This window comes from Magallana gigas, chromosome 1, assembly GCF_963853765.1.
Source record: "Magallana gigas chromosome 1, xbMagGiga1.1, whole genome shotgun sequence".
Taxonomy (NCBI): Eukaryota; Metazoa; Mollusca; class Bivalvia; order Ostreida; family Ostreidae; genus Magallana; species Magallana gigas.
The window spans coordinates 25,686,153-25,707,326 of NC_088853.1; the positions used below are offsets into that span (position 1 = coordinate 25,686,153).

At 32.0% G+C, this 21,174-nt stretch overlaps 3 protein-coding genes across 3 annotated transcripts; all 3 read left to right on the plus strand.

Annotated features, from left to right (window-relative positions):
• The first annotated feature begins 3,304 nt into the window (after positions 1–3,304).
• LOC136275761 (tigger transposable element-derived protein 4-like) lies at positions 3,305–4,218 on the plus strand. Its single transcript, XM_066085695.1, has 2 exons — positions 3,305–3,762; positions 3,804–4,218. Exons 1-2 carry the CDS (start codon positions 3,305–3,307, stop codon positions 4,216–4,218), a joined length of 873 nt encoding a protein of 290 aa, XP_065941767.1.
• Positions 4,219–5,303: 1,085 nt separating this feature from the next.
• On the plus strand, positions 5,304–8,741 carry LOC136273571 (uncharacterized). Its single transcript, XM_066078259.1, has 3 exons — positions 5,304–6,068; positions 6,920–7,076; positions 7,611–8,741. Exons 1-3 carry the CDS (start codon positions 6,000–6,002, stop codon positions 8,150–8,152), a joined length of 768 nt encoding a protein of 255 aa, XP_065934331.1. The 5' UTR covers positions 5,304–5,999; the 3' UTR covers positions 8,153–8,741.
• A 7,983-nt stretch (positions 8,742–16,724) lies between these two features.
• Positions 16,725–18,601, plus strand: LOC136273573 (uncharacterized). The gene is made up of 3 exons (XM_066078267.1): positions 16,725–16,849; positions 17,649–17,808; positions 17,984–18,601. Exons 1-3 carry the CDS (start codon positions 16,784–16,786, stop codon positions 18,532–18,534), a joined length of 777 nt encoding a protein of 258 aa, XP_065934339.1. The 5' UTR covers positions 16,725–16,783; the 3' UTR covers positions 18,535–18,601.
• Positions 18,602–21,174: the final 2,573 nt, after the last annotated feature.

Below are 21,174 nucleotides of genomic sequence, written 5' to 3' on the forward strand. Positions count from 1 at the left end.
AGAAATTCAAACTTATGTTGTGTATACCAAGAACGTAGTTGTGGTTCTCTTTCCTGTATAATTTTACAGGTATTCTCTACCGTTACGTTGACACTTCGGTTGTTTAATGGCCGGTAGAATTATGTCGAATATGGATGTTATTTTGTCATTAGGGGAGAACACGGATGATAATTTTGACAACGATGTTATCCCCGATAATGCTGACAAAATGCAAACTAGGTCCGAGAGTACGAAGGGTAAGTCCCGTACTGTCTGGAGATAAAAGAAAAGCATCTGAGGCGAGCTCGAAACCGTCTAAAAACGCCATGTTACAAACAAGACAGCGGAAAACGAACCCTGTCTTGATATTGACTCATTAATATCAACACTAGGTATAGAATCGATTTTAAAGTCTATTTCGTGTTTATCTGAATCTGTTAAGAAATTGACGAATATAGATCAATGTAAGGCGGGCAGTTTTAGCAATAATGAAAATGCTATGGAACAAAGTTGTAGTCATTATCAACCAAGTGCAACTATTACGAGACCTACAGAGTTTGTTAGTCTTAATCAGGATGATGGAAATGATTATGCTATAGATGGTTTTAATTTTAGTTATATTGATTCCCCTAACAGTTTATCCCATGTAGGTGTTGATCCCCAAATAGCATTTAAAGATGCATTTGAAGTTCCAAGTAATACTGGGAACATAGATCAAGTCAATTCTGTTGATAATTGGGATATCCAACAATTAACGCCAGAGGAGGCTACTGGTCCAAAAAAAGGACTGGTTTGGCTAAGGCTGTACATGCAGCTGTTTCTGTTTAGTCTAGCAAAGAAAGCATGGGTGAAATAGCTAAACGGTATGGTAGGCCAGAGAATTGTACTTACCTCAAAGTTCCCAGGGTAAACAAAGAAATCTGGGATGTAATGAACACTCAAAGTACTGAGAGTACTGAGAGGCGGGGTCTTGAAAGTTTGAATTTGTAATTGTCCTGGATTTCCTCTAATATGCTTAGAGTAAGTAAGTATTTTTAAAAAGCCCAAAGATGACCACGTATCTGAAATGTAAACATTTGTTCTTTAAAACCATAATTGATAACTGAATTAAAACAAGAGATGTTTGTAGAAAATTTATGCCAGCAAGATACCCCATTGTAGAGAGTACCTACGACGCACCTGAAGATGATCCTATTACAGGGGCTGTTCATGAGATATGTGCAATATAAGTTTTTGGTATCAATGCATTAAATTAAATTCAATACTCTGCATATTATTACTATAAAGCTATGTATTCAATTATGATTAAGCGTTACAGTGTATAAATGTGTGAATAAATTTACTTTGATATGTCAATATATAAACCGTGCCTGTTTAAGAGGGTAACAGTTGAAATTGACACCCCGAGAAAACCATTGACAACCTCTACGAATTTGACAACAAGAGGAAACCATTGATAACCTTCGCGAATCATACTGAATGTTTAAATTTAGAAAAAAGGTTACTCATTTTCTATTGGACTGACTTGATTAAAACGGCGAACCGTATACGCACTATTTACGTGCATGTAACAATTCGTAATAATTTGTTGTGTTACTCGTTGACAAGTGTGTTGCTAACGCTGAGGATAATAGAACTGATGATTAGATGTGTCTAAATCAGTCCAAAGTCAGTTTTAAAATATAAGTACAATAAATAAATTTAGTTCTCGACTGTTCTTTAATGATCAGTTAAGTAAGCTTAAGTGTTGGAAAACTATTGATTTTATAGGATGCGAAGTTGGTGAATATGGCGCTGATTTTAGGTCGTGAATTGGATGCCGAGTCTGTGATATAACTAGTGGTATCTGTAGTACATGTAAGTCATTTATCTAACCAAAATATGTAGATAATAAATGAAATAAAATTCACGATGTATCGAAATTTAGATAATGTATGCAAATAAAATGAAGAAATGATATTGAATGGCCCATTAAATATGTTTAACTTATTTTTAATCAAAATTAATATACTTTTCTATGTGTAAGTCTATGAGTACATGTATGTGTGTGTATGAATGGGAATGCTTTATGTGTATCTATTATGATGTTAACTATATCACTCTGTTAGCTTATTTAATACTGCATCTCTCAACTTATATTTTACAATTTTAAAAATTGATATGTTAAATGTTACATATTTAATTCTTTAAGATAAGGAATTGCTATGATTTGATTTGATTCTAAAAACATACGATTTCAAACAAAAGCGGTACAAATTTAACAAATTCTCATTTTTACCTCCTTTCTTTTTTGTAAATGCGGAACTGTGCATGCTTTCTACTAGGAAATATTACATATTTATATATTGAATATATCATACCATTGTTGTTTCTCATAAATATATAAATAAGATTTCGAGATAGTTTTGAAATTTTAAACACTCTTCACTTTTAAAGGGTAAAAGTTGAACTTTTTTGATTGAAACACTAAACAGTTATTCAATAATCGTATAAACGCGTTATAAATTATTATTGCAATATGATTACAATGTGTTTTATTGGGTTTGATTTTTTTTAACGAAATATTTATTTCTGATAAAATAGTTATTTTTAGAATTAAAAGTTATTTCTTTTTTAATATCAAAATATTGCTGTAATATAACGCTCAAGTAATACATTTTTGTCAAAACCTGTTAATCATACCAATGTTTTTCTTTTCTTATTCGCTTAAGGAAAACTAAAATTTATGTTAACATATATTTTTATGAAGTTGAGAACAGCATTTTGATGACTGATTTTGTTTTTGAGATATTTTCATACATCTTTTCTTGCGTTTAAATTAACAAGCAATATTTTAATTTTATTTTTCCAAATCAAAGAAACACTGCACACCTGATACACAGTTTTATTTCTCAGGCCAATCAATGGAGGTCAATATAGATTTGTATACTGTAATTTCTTTTTTGTTGTAAGAATTTTTCCCCAAAAATTTAAGGAACGGTAATTATTTGTTGAATAAAATAAAAATATCTCTCTTTTGATATCAAGAACAAGGTGCTGGCCAGCCAAATTAGGCGCCAATCTGACTTCTTTTTTCATCCACAGCTCTCATACTTGAAACATAAGGTGCCTGACTCTTCGAAAAATAATGCACCGTCATTTCATAATCATCAATGAAAAATAATTAATGGCGCAATGCATCGCTTTAACGTGAACACGTTTGTAAACAGGATGTCACATTATTGTAATGAGTTTTCTCCCCGATAAAACTCTCGAGTTTTAAGGGGTAGATTGTCACGGCGGTAAGATCAGTAAAGAGCGTGTTACTGTTATGGTGTGTTCAAACATGTCAGGTGATGAAAAGCTGCCACTTCTCGTAATCGGGAAGTCAAAGAAGCCGCGATGCTTTAAAGGCATCAAAGCCCTACCGACAGCATACGAAGCCAACAAGAAAGCTTGGATCACGTCTGAGCTCTTCACCGCATGGCTGAAGCAGAGACAGAAAAGAAAAGTCGCCATGATCGTTGACAATTGCCCCGCCCACCCCAAGGTTAAAGACTTGAAAGCCATCACCCTGTTCTTCCTGCCGCCGAATACCACCAGCAAGACCCAGTCTATGGACCAGGGCATCATCCAGAATTTGAAAATCCACTACCGAAAGCTCGTCATCATGAAGCAGCTAAAGTCCATCGAAAGAAACAAAGAACTACAGATAACAGTACTCGACGCATTACGGATGCTATACCAGGCCTGGGACAGAGTCACAGAGAAGACCATCAAAAACTGCTTCCGTCATGCAACTTCGTAAGTGCCGCCACCAATGAGCATGCATATTCCCCTGACAGCGATAAGGAAGATCCAGAAGATGACATCCCCCTAGCCGCCCTCTGCCTTCGTGTGCCGTTTGATAACTACGCCCAGATCGACGAGACAGTGATAACGACAGAAGCAGTCACAGATAAAGACATCTTGGTCAACATCATCGCAGCTAGACACAAAGAAGCAGAAGAAGACGAAGAAGAAAAAGTATCAGAACCCACGGAGGCACCAAAGAAGAAGCCTACTCTACAGAAAGTCGACGCCGCCCTCGAAATAATTCAAGACTGGATCGAGATGACAGAAGACACAGAGGACCTGCTTCCCAGCTATCAGAAGATACATCGACGAGTGACTTCAGCACAAGTCCGTGCATCTGTTTTAGTACAGAGTACCCTCACCACGCTTCTCAGTGACTGTGCCAGTGGTCGCGATGTGAATTAAAGACTGACAGTGTTCCATAATATCATCATGTGTGTTATGTGATTTGACAATAGTGTGAACGTGATTTATTTATATTCTGAAAAGTTGTAAACATGTACATTATGCTTGTATGTTTGATTAAATGTTATTTAAAATAATTGTAACGTTTCATATAAATTCTTATTTAAGTGTATATGTGCAATGTCTATAAATGTCTATAAATAAAACATCGTTTCAATATTTCGTCTTTTTTTTTCTGTTCATACCGGTTCTCAAATTATAGTGCATATAAGGACTTCCTGTGTTAACATGTCAGGACAAAAACAAAAACGCTAATGGAGTCGAAGAATTTCGACTTCGGATATCTCGAACACCCGGATATCTCGAAGTTTTTCCGTGGTCCCCCGAACTTCGAGATATCGATATTTAACTGTATTTATAAACATATCTTCTTTTTATTCTTCTGGGCGTTATTACATGAACTCAGATCATTTTTCAGATCCAACCCATTTCATAAATTAAACACGTAGCATCGGGTTTTCTTTAATGAAGGGGACGGGGGTGGGGGGGGGGTTAGTCTCATTGAAAAAAAATTAACAAATAAAAATCATTTTTTTTTCTTTCAAAAATTCTTAAAATTTCTGTGAAATTCATTTATCATATTTCATTTTCATTGCCCATATTATAAGAGTTCCGTCGGTATTACCGGTTTTTTATTCGTTTGAATACTTTATTGATAAGTTACAAAATAAATAAAAACTAACAAATAAATCAATTGCCCAGTCAATTCGGATGCAGAACAGCAATGCAATCATTTCAAAAACTTGTCTAGCCTACAATTCGCTGATATCTTCCATCATAAAGAAAAAAATCCAAGCGATCGCTGTTACACGATTGATTAGAATGATTATGAACGGCATCGTCAGCTGTATGATTTTACTTTTTATATAATTAGTTAATTTTTACACAACAAAGGAGTCTATAAGTATAAACTAATGCAATTATATTTAAAAGTGATAAATAATCATTTTTTTTTTCTATTAGAAAAAAAGGAATACAATAACCATGTAAAAAAATATTAATAGTTTTAATATCAACATATTTTTGTTTTGGGGGAGGGGGGGGGGAGAAATGAGCCTTATTATTGATAAGTTGCAAAACAGTAACAATCATTTCAACTTCAAAGTTATCCCAATTATATGTAACCGACCTATAATCAATAGCATTTTGAAATGAATGAAGTAGCCTTTGACGAGCATCTATCAATGTCACCGAACGCAAAATTGGACCTTATCTGAATAAGTAATTGAAGAGCTAATGAGGGATTTTTTTGGCTAATTTCGCCGAATGAGTTGTCATTAAGTACAATAGAAATTTCTAATTTGTGTAGGTCTAGTTGATTTAATATATTTTCAAGACTGTTCATTGAAACATGTTATTAGAAGATTTCATAAACTTTTACGCGCCCAGGAAAAGGTTGCTTATGAAATTGCAAAATATTTAATGGTATAAGATTATAGCGTGAACTGTTAACTCAATTAATTTTACAAAGTCATAAATAAGGTAAAAGCGTTGACTTTTTAAGTGAACAACGTAACACGTGTTAATGACAATTATCATCTATTTTGTATTTCGAAATTATGGAATGTTCTGTTTTACCCAATTTTCAGCACCATTGCCGTTTAAATATTATCAGTGAAGTTTATCTGTGCAATTATCCTGTCTTAATTCATGAACTGCGTATATTTGTGGTAACTCTCACGTTGTGAAGCTGATTTCATTTCAGAAAGTCATAAAGCTACATGATGGAGGCAAACCATATCTTTATACAGCTTCTTGTAATTGTTGTACTGACTGCAAACCATAAATCTGTAAGTTGTATTATATTGATATGTGTCATTTTTTTTTCCATTTAAGTAGTGTTTGTCATCATACGCATGGTTTTATATTTGTATGTCTTATTTTTTTTAATTTTTACGTAAAATAACATTCTGCTTCTAATTTCGTCTTTGTTTTACTTCTTTTTATTTTAGAGTGTGTGTGTTTGTTGTTTTTTGTTGTTGTTTTGTTTTTTTAAACGTTTTGTTAAAGTTGATTAATATTAAAAACATATATTTATTGAAGTAAAAGATATCAACGTCTCTCTTTTCTGGCTTAATGATGAATAAAAAAAATTGCTAATAGTTACATTTTTGTGTGTTATTATAATTCTCCATAGAAATTAGTTGGTATATAATAAGCATAATTATATTTTGAACAGTTATTTCTTGCATATTTTTCACAAATGTATGCTATGATATACGATTTTAATGGTATGGTATGAGATTTTGATGCAATGCTATGTATACATATGTATTTGATAGTATTAGAAAACAATAAAGGTCTTATTGATAAACAAAATCGCCTCCCTATGCAGTGCTTAAAACATTTCGAAGTAAAATGATAAGAAGTCATAGTTAACCACTAATCTGCAATGTGAACATTTATCTCCTCAAAACCAATTTATTATCACTGTGTATGTTATACTATAGTGTGCAATATCATGATATGACAAAGGATAAAATCTGAGATTGTATGCTATTGTATGAGATTTCAATGCAATTGTATGAGATTCCAATGCTATGCTATGAAATTTGAATACTATGATAAGGGATTTATATTGTTGTAAAAGAACAGGCGTGAGCTCACTGTATATGTTGATTTTATTTTTTTTGTATTTAAGAGAGCTGAAATTGTGCGAAGACTCGGAAAGCGCGCGCTACAAATACTGGCAATCAACGAATCACTGGACGCCCATGACGGAGTGTACAATGGCGCTTTCAACGGCCCAGCTGACACAGAGTTTGAATTCACAGGCAGGTCAATTGAAGTCAACAAAGGTTTGTAAACTTTAATTTTTGCGAGCTATATTCATTTCGTTTATATCTAATAACTAAATTAAATTGTATGACATGTAAATGGTTGGATAAATGGAATGCATACTCCGTTAAAATTAATCAAAATAAAACTGTTATATTAGAAATATGGATATGATTTCGTATTTAACAAAATAGATTTAAAACGAGATGGTTGAAATTAAGATACATAACTGGTTTAAATTGAGATTTAATTATAACATATCTTGACAGAACTTGCAGAATCCCCCCTTTGCATTCTTTTAGTCTTAAAGACATTAAAGCGTTAAATGCGCATGTGAGCGTTTAGGAAAAAACGAATTTGTGATAAAACGTCACTAGAGTTAACAATTTAAAAATCCAAACACAATAGGTTTACAAAGAATATAAAATTCAATATTTTCATTTTTGACTGCACTTCAAGAAGATTGGAGTCATCGATTTGCATATATAAGTAAAATTAATAATCAATTACATTTTCGAAATGACTTGTGATAGACATTATTTTGATATTTTTAGGAGAAAACAACGTTTTCTCGGCCCTAATGACAACAAGGGAGAAAAGTTTCAATGCAAACAGTCCGTATGGTTCCCGGATGTTAACCATAAAGTCAAATCCCACGAAAGAAACCCTGTCGGTGTTCATTGATCTAAACTCAAAATCCCGCACACAAACAACATTTCCAATCAACAATTGCCTAATTGGAATAGAAAAGCTTGAAAATGGTAATCAAACACAATACAAAGCTACAGTGAAGAATTGTGCAGTTGAAGACGGATTTGAGAAGTATTTCATGCTAACTCTTAAGTTCAAACCGTGGGGGTCATCAACGATACATTCCACAGAAGAGCTGAATGTTCAGAATATTGAAGATTTCAAATACGCCAAAACGTATTACACCAGCGACGATATAGATACTTTTAACACCATTCTCAACAATCCTGCATTGGAGGCTGACGGAGTTACCACTTCAGACTTTCAATTCCAAGTTTCCTACTGGAATCCCTCCCGTGTAGGTGATGATATTGTTGCAAACTATTACTGGAAATACAATATCTGAATACAAACACCATCGTAAAGGCAATTCAGCTCAGAAACTGTTTATTTCATTGGTTGGTTTTACCTGCGAATTCTTATATACCTAAAATATTTTTTTAGTGTAATATAAGATGTGTTATGGTTGAACACAGATGTATTACTTTTCGATGAACCATACTATAATATGTGATTCAAAGATTCTATTTAATATTTTGTTTAATTTGTACCCTAAAAAATAAACCAGTGTATGTTTAGTTTTCTGCTTCAACCGTAACCTTCTTTTATCTGAGAAACACACATACTCATATTCGCTTAGCAGCTGGTACATTTTATTTCTAAAACATGTAAGATTGTTGTTGTTTAAAAATCTATGATCTTTGACTTTTTTTATTTAACAGGTTTCAAATTTGAAAAAAAAATAAATGAAGTAAAATTTGGGTTCATGACTGTATTATCCATACTTTTTCATTTTCAATTTTAGCTGTCAATCTTGAATACTTCTTCTATCAATGTGACCGAACACGGAATTAGTGCTTATATGAATATGTAATTTGAAGATCCCACGAAGGGATTTATTTGCGTAATTCCGCCAAATGATATGTTGTTTAGTATAGTAAACATTAATTTAGTTTTCTTATTCTTGTAGTTCTAGTTGATTTAAGATACACTGATTCAATGTGTGTTTACATATAAAAGACAGCACAAAGAAAAGCTGATTACAGTCTTTTTTCATTACTTAAATACATATTAATCAAAATACAAATATCTTTTCAATATAAACTACTATCCTTTTAGTTTTACAAGTATCTAAAGATATTTCAACTATGAACAATTGTCCTTGGTTTACAGTCAGCAATAAGAGAAAATAAAGACATTTAAAACGATATCAAACACTGGGAAAGCCGGGGGGTTTGACAGAGGAGAAACTTCCTCATTGGTGGTGTGTTGAAGACTGGCCTTCTGTCCGTTTTATAAATTCTGTAGCACAAGCTGATACATCTATTAATCTCCCACAAGTATCCCTTTTTCCCTGGGCTTCGCCATTGGAATCCAAAACACAGGTCGTTCCATAAGTTGTTGTCGGAGCGCAGAGCATTGGCCGGTGAGGAATGACCACTTAGGAGCATCTGGTTTAATTGACGAACAACCCCTGTCAGCTAGTCATCATTACCCTATTAGGCCGCGCGAAACAGTCTGGCAGTTAACAATTGACCCCTGTCAATTATAGCATCAAGCTGATCAATATCAAGACAAATAAGCATAAGTAAGAATAAAAATCATTGAAGAGTACTTATGTGCTAGGCAAAACTTGAACACACTTTTATATGTTGTAGCTGATTGTGTTACGGGAAGATATTTTGCTTTTAAAATTAAATTTTGATTTTAATTGACATCTTTTTTTGTAGGAATAAGTGGTTTCTGTAGTTAATCAAAGAGTACAAATAGAAAACGTACGATGTTCATGCTTGATTTTTAGAGTTTTCTAAACCGATATCGATATGTGAATGTTAAACTATGAACAAAAAAAAAACGTTGTCTAGAAGTGTACTTCAATCACTCAAAATAAACATGATAATAAACTTGTTAATGCACAAGAAACATATTGAGCATATATTTTCAAAACTCATCATTGCAACACATTACTAGAAGCACAGGATGAATGACCATCTTTAAGTCCTCCTTAAAGATAGCTTAAAGGTGTTTAAAGGTAGCTTAAAGACGATCTTTAAGCCACCTTTAAGCTATATGTGTTGCTTAAAGGTGGCTTAAAGAAAGCGTAAAGATGGCTTAAAGGCAGCTTAAAGACTGTCTTTAAGCCACCTTTAGGGACAACTTATAGGTCCTTAATGTCCAAACTTCTTTAAGCCACCTTTAAGCTACCTTTAAGCTACCTTTAAGCTACCTTTAAGCCACCTTTAAGCCACCTTTAAGCCATTTAACAAAATATAATTCAATATTGTGCTTAGTTTACCAACAAAATGTATTAACTTTATGAAAGGAAAGGTATTAAAAACGATTTTTGTTCTAGAAAAAAAAAACAGGAAAAAAAAAACAAAAAAACGCCCACGGCGAGAAATGAACCCAGGACCCTTTGTTTACTAGCATCACCACACTTCCTCTGCGCCACGGCAACTTACATATTTATGGTTGTTTTTATATCCTATATATCGGTGGATATTGAATCAATGTATTGAATGTGTTGACTTGAAAAGATTTTGACAAACCATTCAGTTTGTAACAATCAATTATATCTAATTTATAAATTACATGCATGCATGTATTTAGAATGAAATACATAACGTGGTCGTCAGTGAACAAAAATATATTATACCTAAATGGAAACCGTTAGGCTCACTAGTAGGCTTTCTTAGTTTATAAATTTAAACCGAGTAGATATACGTTTATCTAATTTATAGCTATGAAAATGTAAGAAAGAAAATGAAATCATTTCTTTTATTAAATGCATTGAAACTTTTAGGGTATTTGTTCAATTTCCCGCAATTTCCCGGTTTTCATGATCGCGGCGCCGTTCCAGTATGTGTAAATATTTAATTGTATACATGCTTTTTAAACTATCAATTCTATAACAAACAATATTACCAATTACCGGTGACGTATTTACTGCATGTGGCAATTGCAAATGATGTATACATATACTTGTACATGTATTGTATGATGTACCAGGCCGGGTATGTGACATATTCACCCTTATACATATATTTAAATAATTAACCCCTATTTATGATCACCGGTACATTAATTAATTAGCCTCAAGAATTTACTCTTACATACATGTATCGTTAATTTGTAGACGTAACATTTTTGAAACCCAGAGCTAGGAAATAATACTTTGAAAATGAACTTCAAATGTAAATTAACTTTTATTCACTAGACTTATCGTATACTCGTACATACTAAGATTCAACGCCTTTAGAAACCCTGCACCTGGGCACACGACACACCTGTTGTGTATATCTTGTATATTCTGTGTTAATTCCAGGGGTTTTCTTAAGTTGGACAAACAATAGACTTTAATTAGATATACACAAACGTGCACCTGGGCACACGACACAACTGTTGTGTATATCTTGTATATTCTGTGTTAGTTCCAGGGGTTTTCTTAAGTTGGACAATCAATAGACTCTAATTAGATATACACAAACGAACAAAACTATGTCTAGACAAACAAAGCAGTAATATCCTGCCCGATATAACAAAGGCAGTTGAGAGTCTTTTCATCTTTAACATGTATCTAGCAGATCTAGAGTTAGACCTAGAAATAATGAAAATTGAAAAAAAAAATACAAACCTTAAACCGATTATCAAATTAAATCATGCATTTTTGGTTCATTATCTTTATTTTTGTTTAATAACTGGATGAACTGAGAGAGAGAGAGAGAGAGAGAGAGAGAGAGAGAGAGAGAGAGAGAGAGAGAGAGAGAGAGAGAGAGAGAGAGAGAGAGAGAGAGAGAGAGAGAGAGAGATATTTTTCACCGATTAATTTACATGTATAGTAGGAAACAAACATACTTTAATTAGTTTTATGCACAGATTAAAATACAGAGACTGCGCTCACCCCTACAATAATTTTCAAACCCCCCAAAAAATTATGAAGAATTTTATAACGGCAATCTGTGTCCATCGGAGCGGTGTTGATGATAGCGATCTGTGTTTAATGGAGCGACAATTAAAAACCGCCTGGAACACCCCTCCCCCTTCTTTGGAAATTATATTATCACTCGGATGACCCCCTCCCATCCCTATAAGAGCTTTTGCATATAATATATATCTTTTATCGATCAGCTTGATCAAACTTGACTTAAAGGGAACTTAAAAATGGTTTAAAGACAACTTAAAGGGAGCGTAAATGCTACTTAAAGATGCTTAAAGGTAGCTTAAAGATGGCTTAAGGATTGTATAACCTTTAAGCCACCTTTACGCCTCCTTTAAGCCGCCTTTAAGGACTTGCTTTAAGATTGTTTTTTGCCCTGTGAAGATTTTTTAACATAATTGGCACCCGGTGACAACGTTGCTTATGAACTTGGCTAACTGCAAACTATTCAATGTTTTAAAATTACAGCGTGAACTGTTACCTCAATCATTTTTACAAAGTCATTAATCAAGTAAATGTGTGGGCTTTTTCATTAAACAACGTCACATGTGTTAGTAACAATTATCTTGATCTTTACGTCACCGTTTACGAATCACAAATCAAAAGTGATTAATTTGAAAAGAGGGAATATTCTCTAGATTTTATTCCAAGCCAGTAAATATTGAAAAAAAAAATATTGATCGGTCAATATTTTTGGACGAGCTAATATTACATAATTATACTTACTTTTTGTCTATATAGTTATATATACTAAGAATAATACTTCTGAATATAACACAAAAAAATACGATTTGTATAAAACACTATATAAGAAAATACAAATAAATCCTACGTTCCTCATTCTATTGATCGAAGTCATTGTCAGTTGTAAATGTGCTGAAGATATACATGTGTATATTTATACATAATAATTTATGTCATGAATTCAACGTATGAAATCTAAATACAGCTGCAAGCTCCGATGTGACGCAGTCAATTTTGACAGGTCATCAGATACGAGATGTAGTAATAATGTCGTGATGTTATTCTATTTATTTTATTGTACTGTCCTTATTACAATATTCCTTTTTAATTTTCTTTGTGTGTGTACATGTTTGGTAATTTTGGAAATCCAGCATCCCTTGAATAATGGACAGAGCCAATTCAAATTTTCCAAAAGTATATGGGCTTAAATCATAATTACGGTCCGCCAGAAGGTGGTCATTAATTTTATAACAATTTAGATACTGTAACCGTTTTTCTGCGGAATAGGTTTTTTTTATAGAATTAATATCATGCTTATTCTTATAAATTCAAAGTTATTCTGCATGTAGAAACATGTTTTATGCCTTTAAGTTTCTCATTCTGTTCAAACGAGACCTGAAACACTTAAGGCCTGAATGACATGGAATTGTTTATAAATGATATATTTGAATTTTTATGTTCTGCGTCAAAAATGACTTTGTGTGTGTATTTATTATACTAGTATTTTAATGTGAAATGTGGTAGGGAAATATAATAAAAATTACATCCATATCAATGATTAAAAAAAAATTACAAATGACCTGAAAATTTGAGATGACCAGATTTATCGTTAATTCTCTTGATAACAGTATTCAATTAAATAACAATCTTTATAAACTGAAGTGTTGATAAGATTTATAACTCCATTTAAGAAAAAAATATTATCTTTTACCTAAAAAATTCTGCAGTTTCTACCGGCTGAGCATGATCTTACGGGCGCCTGTAAAGTGCGAAACGAAATCGAAACGAGACGAAACGAAACGAAATCGAACGAAACGAAACCAATCGAAACGAAACGAAACCAATCGAAACGAAACGAAATCAAACGAAACGAAACCAAAAATCTAAACGAAACGAAACGGAATTTAAACAAAACTAATATCAATTTTGACTTCATAAAAGTGAAAATAAATTCATTGAAATAATATGTTGAACCATAAAATATAACTACCTGTATGTTTCAGATTTTCGCTGTAAGTTTTTAAGCCGATTATCCGAAATTTGCAAAAAATATATAATTACGAGGGTTGTTCGGAAATTATTGAGACATTTACTCTTATTTCCTTGGGGGGAAAAAGAAACCCTTGAAATTTCACCAAAACGTAAATCTGGATAGAGTTTAACAATGTGAAAAGTTTCGTGTCCATAGCATGATTAGATCATTCCTGGTAAACGGACCACCTTGCCTTCGTCGAGTGACCTGGCGCAACCGCAAACTTACCGCAACGTCATTTTAACGCTTCTCGTTGATCATATGTTTTAAACACCAAACAAACAAAGGGATATTAGAATTAATTCTTCATTTCTCATCTTTTGTTTACATTGCAAGATGTCAACATTCTCTCCATTCTTGATTTTTTGGGGGAAAAATCGGGTTATTTCTAACCGAAAGTCAAATAACTGTGAAATGTCTCTTACAGTCATTCTGTGTACATATTTTAGAACTGTTGACATCATATAGTGTGCGAAAAGTACTTGATATTAAGTCACTTTGTCTGAATTCTAGCTAAACAATTAGTAAAAGAAGACGATATACTGAAGCCCTCTATCCCTTGCCATCGTATATTTTTTGTTAAAGCAATTGGGTGCACTGAAAAGGTTTTTCCGAAATTTCCACCAATTTGATGTATATTTGCTGCGCCGCCTTGACGTCAAAATTCAATATACCGTCGTTGTCAGATTTCTATTGCTTGGTAAATATATCTGTATCATATCCGTATTTCAACTCGAACAGAAATGAAACTTGATCAAAAGTTCGTCACAATAAATAGCAAAATGAACATATATAATCTGATTTCTTTTATTATAAATTGTTACTTTGCGGACACTTAGATAGACGATGTTTTAGTTTTATTATTCTCCGAGTTTATGCTTGCACCGGGTACCCCGATCGCTGATTTGTTAATCTACCGTTGTAAACAAAATATTGAACATTTTTAAAATATTTTTTTGTTTAATTATTTGTTAAGGTTTCTTAAATGTTCATGCCAATTTTCACCCTAATTCGTCACTTAGGAAGGGAAATATCCATGTTGTCTCAATAATTTCCGAACAACTCTCGTATATAAATAAGTGATGTACATTCCTCTACCTTTTAATGTTTCTAATTTGTTTCATTAACTACACAATATAAAGATGATTATACTGTAAACGTATTAAAACTGTCTTTACCCCTTTGGCTGTGTATTCTATTTTGCGTTTTTGGCGGAAAATGGCGTCCGCAAAATCAAGTACATTGCCAAATGTAAAATATATAAGTAGATAAAAAGGTAAATTCAGAAATGCGCTAAATCAAATCCATGCTAACTTGTTGAAAAATTATATTCCGCCAAATAGTGTACGCCCTGAATATAATGCGTTTACAGTATTTACGGAGACATTCCAACTACACGATTTTTTATATCGATATGAAATATTGTAAAAATGATTCAAATACATTGTGCGTGTGTGTGAAAGGGAGAGAAAGAGGGGATTATGTTTGATTTAAGGTAAAACACAGGTAAAAAAAAAACCTCTTTATCTTGCACGTTAATTTTGTCAAATTACGACGTCCAAATTCAAGCTATACATTACAACAATTCTTATTATATGCTCGAAGCTGGTAACCAACCAGTATGCTCTAAATCACATTGTATTCGATCGTTTAATTTTAACAATATTTCAAATCGATAGAAAGAAAATTGATGTTAGAATGTCCCCTTCAGTATCACCATCATCATCATATCTCTATCTCTCTCTTTCTTTCTCTCTCTCCCAAACTTGCGTATATAACTTTGCTTTGTGATGTCGCTGATAAGTTTTAAGGCATCTCTCTCTCTTTCTCTCTCTCTCTCTCTCTCTCTCTCTCTCTCTCTCTCTCTCTCTCTCTCTCCCAAAACGTCTGAATATCATTTTTATCATTTAAGGAAACAAATTAGAAACATTAAAAGGTAGAGGAATGTACATAACATATTTACATAATTATATAATTTTTGCAAATTTCAGATAATCGGCTTTAAAATTTGCAGCGGCAATCTGAAACATACAGGTAGTTATATTTTATGGTTAAAAAATTTATTTCAATGAATTTATGTAGTCAAAATTGATACTAGTTGTGTTTAAATTCCGTTTCGTTTCGTTTTGATTTTTGGTTTCGTTTCGTTTGATTTCGTTTCGGTTCGATTGGTTTCGTTTCGTTTCGATTGGTTTCGTTTTGTTTTGTTTCGATTTCATTTCGCACTTTACAGGCGCCCTGATCTAACATGTACATTGTACCTTGAAAATAATCCATTTCTATTTTATTATTATTTCATACCACGACAATGATCATACAATAAGCGTTACAAAAGCTTACAATAACGAACTTCAATCCTACTATGATAGTAAAATGTTAAATAGCAAAACGTGTTGCTGAAAATATATTAAAACATACCATCAAAATTAGTATAACCAATTCGTTATTTTCCCTAAATCTACAGTTAAATTAAGATTTGCGTGCATATATCTATGTTACACAAGTTACCAATGAAAACGCAGACTACAGCTTATCTATACACAATGCAAATTTATTAATAAAATAAAGGAGTTGTTAAAATTACACATCATACTGTACACGTAGACTCATATAACATACTTGATTAGTTGAATATTTAATGACTGAGAGCTGTATCACCGCGGTGTGCTGACCTCTAAAAACCGAGTTCATGTTACAATTTATGTGTTATTTATTGAAATTAAATAATGCATTTGGCAATAGCATCCATCCTTTGACATTTCAGATTCTAAATAATTACTCCTATCGTATAATTATCTCGTCTGTCTAAACAGCCGATATTTTTATCTGAGGTCAAAGCCTGTGTTTTAATTATAAATCACCTATTAAGTTTTCAAATTGCGAGAGAAACTCGTCAAAATGACCGTTTAGATAGCAATAATGATTGTAGTTAATTCCATAATTTGAGTGTCATTGGATAATGAGATAAAATGATTTGGCTTATATAAAAGGTATGTTTTACCGTGTAAAGTTGTCTACATTGTTTGAAGACACAGCAAAAGAAGATGGCATTCAAATGGTTTTATGTCGCCATAGTAGCAGTGGTCATGTTGTCTGCTAACTACAGCTGTGTAAGTTTCTTATATTTTTACGTTACCTACAATTTTATTCAGTTTTAAATGTTTGTAGTTGATCTAGTCATGGATCAGCCGCACATTTTATAAAGCGAGTTTGTATGTGTAATGTAAGGTAATTTGATTTGAAACATTGATTTTCTTTTAGATCATGGTAAAAGTTTGTCAGTAACCCTAAATTTGATTTTTACCCTTTCAATCAAGATTCCACCACTAAGCAAACTTGGTTTTTAAATTACTATTAGTGAAGTATTATTCATTACGGTTCCAAATTGGTAAATTTCAAAGGACAATGTTATAATATATATCGACATAGCTATGTACAGGTGAACGATCACGTAAAATACAGGGAATAATATGTTTTATGTAGTAATAATAAACAGGTTTTATGCTTGATTTCTATATTAAAAAGTATGCCATATTTAAGGGGAAAAAATGAAAAAACCGTCAACATAAACATGTAACATTGAACCTTCCCATTTTAATAGACGTTTATCTGTGAAAGTCAATATAAGAATAAAGAAAAAAATATATGTTCAACTAGTTCAGGTTAAGAGGGTAGTAACTGATTGAAATATATATATATATATATATATATATATATATATATATATATATATATATATATATATATATATATATATATATATATATATATATATATATATATATATATATTTATATATATATATATTTTCAAATTGCTTTGCCTTTGGTGATAATTATTGCAAACAATCACATAGTTCCATATTTTAGATTCCTGAAATTCCAAACTACACAAATTTCCTTATTTTAGATTGCTGAAATTGTTCGCATGCCTGAGCAACCTTCAATACAAACGATGGCACTTACTGTTACACCTTTGAATGAAAGCTTCTCTGCGTATGTTCTTATTTTCTCTGGGCCTTCCGATACAGAGATTGAATTCAACGGTGACACCCTGGAAGTCTCCAAAGGTATTTGTCTTCAGACATTTAAGATAATATCTACTGTTGACAAATAATTCAGAACTATTTTTTTCTAATTACTATTCAAGAAAATGACAAACATTTTTTTTCCCAAAGTCAAACAATGTTGGATTATGACTATATTGATAACATTTTTGTAGACTCCTTTTTATAATTGTTTTAGAAGAAGGATATGAATTTACAGCTTTAATGGTAAATTATAACTACAACTTTGATAGAAGGATAACCTTAAAGTCGAAATCAAAAGGAGAAACCACTTCAATGTATCCGAACTTTAACTACAACCTCCTTACTAAAACAAGCTTTATTGAAAACACCTGCTACGTCCAGATAGAAAAGGATGCAATGGGAGAACGCACAAAATATACAGCTACAGTATCATCATTTGCAGACAGAGAGGACTTGGAGAATTTGTCCAAGTATTTTATTGCATACATACGCGATAAATCAGGCGCCATTGTACAACTAACGACACGCCATCTGAATGATACTGAAAATGAAAATGTTGTCAGTTATTACAAATACCTCGACACTTACTATTCAGGAAGTAAAACTGACAGTCACAATGAATACTATGCCATTCTGAACTATCCCGCAATCGAAGCGGATGGTATCACTGTCCAAAGTTTTGGCTTTATTTTGTATGTTTCAAGCTCAGATTATTATGGAAACGACATGACGATAAATCGCAGTTGGTATTATCAGATCGTCTAAACGCATAATTTAGAAGCTGTTTAATACCAATACCTATACGTTTTGAAATAAACAAAATGATACTTCAGATCACTGTGTTTTTTCTCTTGTAGTAGTATATTGATTCAGATTTTTTTTTGGGAGTTGATTTTAATCAACTCTCCTATGCAGTTACTCTGGCAAACCGGAAGTGAAATGTGTTTGGACCGACACCTTCTATATACCTGAAATAATAAAGACCTGAATGGCCTAAAACTTTATATAAATTATATACTTTTATGTTTTGTGTCAAACAAAATGACTTTGTGTGTGTGATTATTTCCTTATAAAATGTGGGAAAAGAATATCACGAAATAACATCCATATGAATTATTTACGCAGAAATATGGAAGACTTGAAGATTTGAATTGACCTGAAAATTTCAGCTGAGCTGAAATTTTAATAAATTATACGTTTTTATGTTCTGCATTAAATTAGATGACTAGGTGTTAGGTTTTCCCTATTATACACATGGATCGAAATTCTTGTTGGAAAAGCCAAAGGATTCATATTAGAAAAACAATTTTGCGCATTATTATTCATATACAGTTAAGGAACTACTTGCTAAGCCAAATATCGTTGATTTTAGCCTAAGAATACTCAATAAAATCAACTCCCGTCAGTACTTCTGTACTTTGACTTTTTATTTATTCTAAAAATATCTACTTAGAATAGAAAGTCCAAAAAATCTTAATGCCTGTTACAAGGGTTTGTTATAACGCACTTTGAAAAAAAAAGGTATAGACATATTGGATCACCTCGACACACTCTAAACAAAACGTGCACAGATTGGTCAAGATATCCCAAGCATTCCTGAAAAATTTACAATTAAATGCTAGTATACCGTGGAATGCAATTTTAATGATTATCGAATCCAACGCTGGGAGATTTGTATGTGTTCCTATGAGAAATTGAATGTAAGACTTACTCATATGGTATTAAATGATACTATGAAAGTTTAACTTCAAATTGTTCGAAGTAAGTATTTTTAAAAAGCCCAAAGATGACCACGTATCTGAAATGTAAACATTTGTTCTTTAAAACCATAATTGATAACTGAATTAAAACAAGAGATGTTTGTAGAAAATTTATGCCAGCAAGATACCCTATTTTAGAGAGTACCTACGACGCACCTGAATATGATCCTATTACAGGGGCTGTTCATGAGATATGTGCAATAGAAGTTTTTGGTATCAATGCATTAAATTAAATTCAATACTCTGCATATTATTACTATAAAGCTATGTATTCAATTATAATTAAGCGTTACAGTGTGTAAATGTGTGAAAAAATTTACTTTGATGTGTCAATATATAAACCGTGCCTGTTTAAGAGGGTAACAGTTGAAATTGACACCCCGAGAAAACCATTGACAACCTCCACGAAATTGACAACAAGAGAAAACCATTGATAACCTTCGCGAATCATACTGAATGTTTAAATTTAGAAAAAAAGTTACTCATTTTCTGTTGTACTGACTTGATTAAAACGGCGAACCGTATACGCACTATTTACGTGCATGTAACAATTCGTAATAATTTGTTGTGTTACTCGTTGACAAGTGTGTTGCTAACGCTGAGGATAATATAACTGAGGATTAAATGTGTCTAAATCAGTCCAAAGTAAGTATTAAAATATAAGTACAATAAATAAATTTAGTTCTCGACTGTTCTTTAATGATCAGTTAAGTAAGCTTAAGTGTTGGAAAACTATTGTTTTTATAGGATGAGAAGTTGGTGAATATGGCGCTGATTTTAGGTCGTGAATTGGACGCTAAGTCTGCGATATAACTAGTGGTATCTATAGTACATGTAAGTCATTTATCTAACCAAAATATGTAGATAATAAATGAAATAAAATTCACTATGTATCGAAATTTAGATAATGTATGCAAATAAAATGAAGAAATGATATTGAATGGCCCATTTAATATTTTTAACTTATTTTTAATCGAAATAAATATACTTTTCTATGTGTAAGTCTATAAGTACATGTATGTGTGTGTATGAATGGAAATGCTTTATGTGTATCTATTATGATGGTAACTATGTCATTCTGTTAGCTTATTTAATACTGCATCTCTCAACTTATATTTTACAATTTTAAAAATTGATATGTTAAATGTTACATATTTAATTCTTTAAGATAATGAATTGCTATGATTTGATTTGATTCTAAAAACATACGATTTCAAAGAAAAGCGGTACAAATTTGACAAATTCTCATTTTTATCTCCTTTCTTTTTTGTAAATGCGGAACTGTGCATGCTTTCTACTAGGAAATATTACATATTTATATATTAAATATATCATACCATTGTTGTTTCTCATAACTATATAAATAAGATTTCGAGATACATGTACACAATGTAGTTTTCAATTTTTAAACACTCTTCTCTTTTACAGGGTAAAAGTTGAATTTTTTTGATTGAAACACTAAACAGTTATTCAATAATCGTATAAACGCGTTATAAATTATTATTGCAATATGATTACAATGTATTTTATTGCGTTTGATTTTTTTGAGCGAATTATTTATTTCTGATAAAATAGTTATTTTTAAAATTAAAAGTTATTTCTTTTATAATATTAAAATATTGCTGTAATATAAGGCTCAAGTAAT

Bases quoted from the DNA above. Each gene is read 5' to 3' on its own strand.
- LOC136273573 (XM_066078267.1), top strand. From the start codon at position 16,784: ATGGCATTCAAATGGTTTTATGTCGCCATAGTAGCAGTGGTCATGTTG. The intron at 16,850-17,648 runs GTAAGTTTCTTA...TCCTTATTTTAG, and splicing joins TGTCTGCTAACTACAGCTGT to ATTGCTGAAATTGTTCGCAT. The intron at 17,809-17,983 runs GTATTTGTCTTC...TAATTGTTTTAG, and splicing joins CACCCTGGAAGTCTCCAAAG to AAGAAGGATATGAATTTACA.
- LOC136273571 (XM_066078259.1), top strand. From the start codon at position 6,000: ATGATGGAGGCAAACCATATCTTTATACAGCTTCTTGTAATTGTTGTA. The intron at 6,069-6,919 runs GTAAGTTGTATT...TTTGTATTTAAG, and splicing joins TGACTGCAAACCATAAATCT to AGAGCTGAAATTGTGCGAAG. The intron at 7,077-7,610 runs GTTTGTAAACTT...TGATATTTTTAG, and splicing joins GTCAATTGAAGTCAACAAAG to GAGAAAACAACGTTTTCTCG.
- LOC136275761 (XM_066085695.1), top strand. From the start codon at position 3,305: ATGTCAGGTGATGAAAAGCTGCCACTTCTCGTAATCGGGAAGTCAAAG. The intron at 3,763-3,803 runs GTAAGTGCCGCC...TTCCCCTGACAG, and splicing joins TGCTTCCGTCATGCAACTTC to CGATAAGGAAGATCCAGAAG.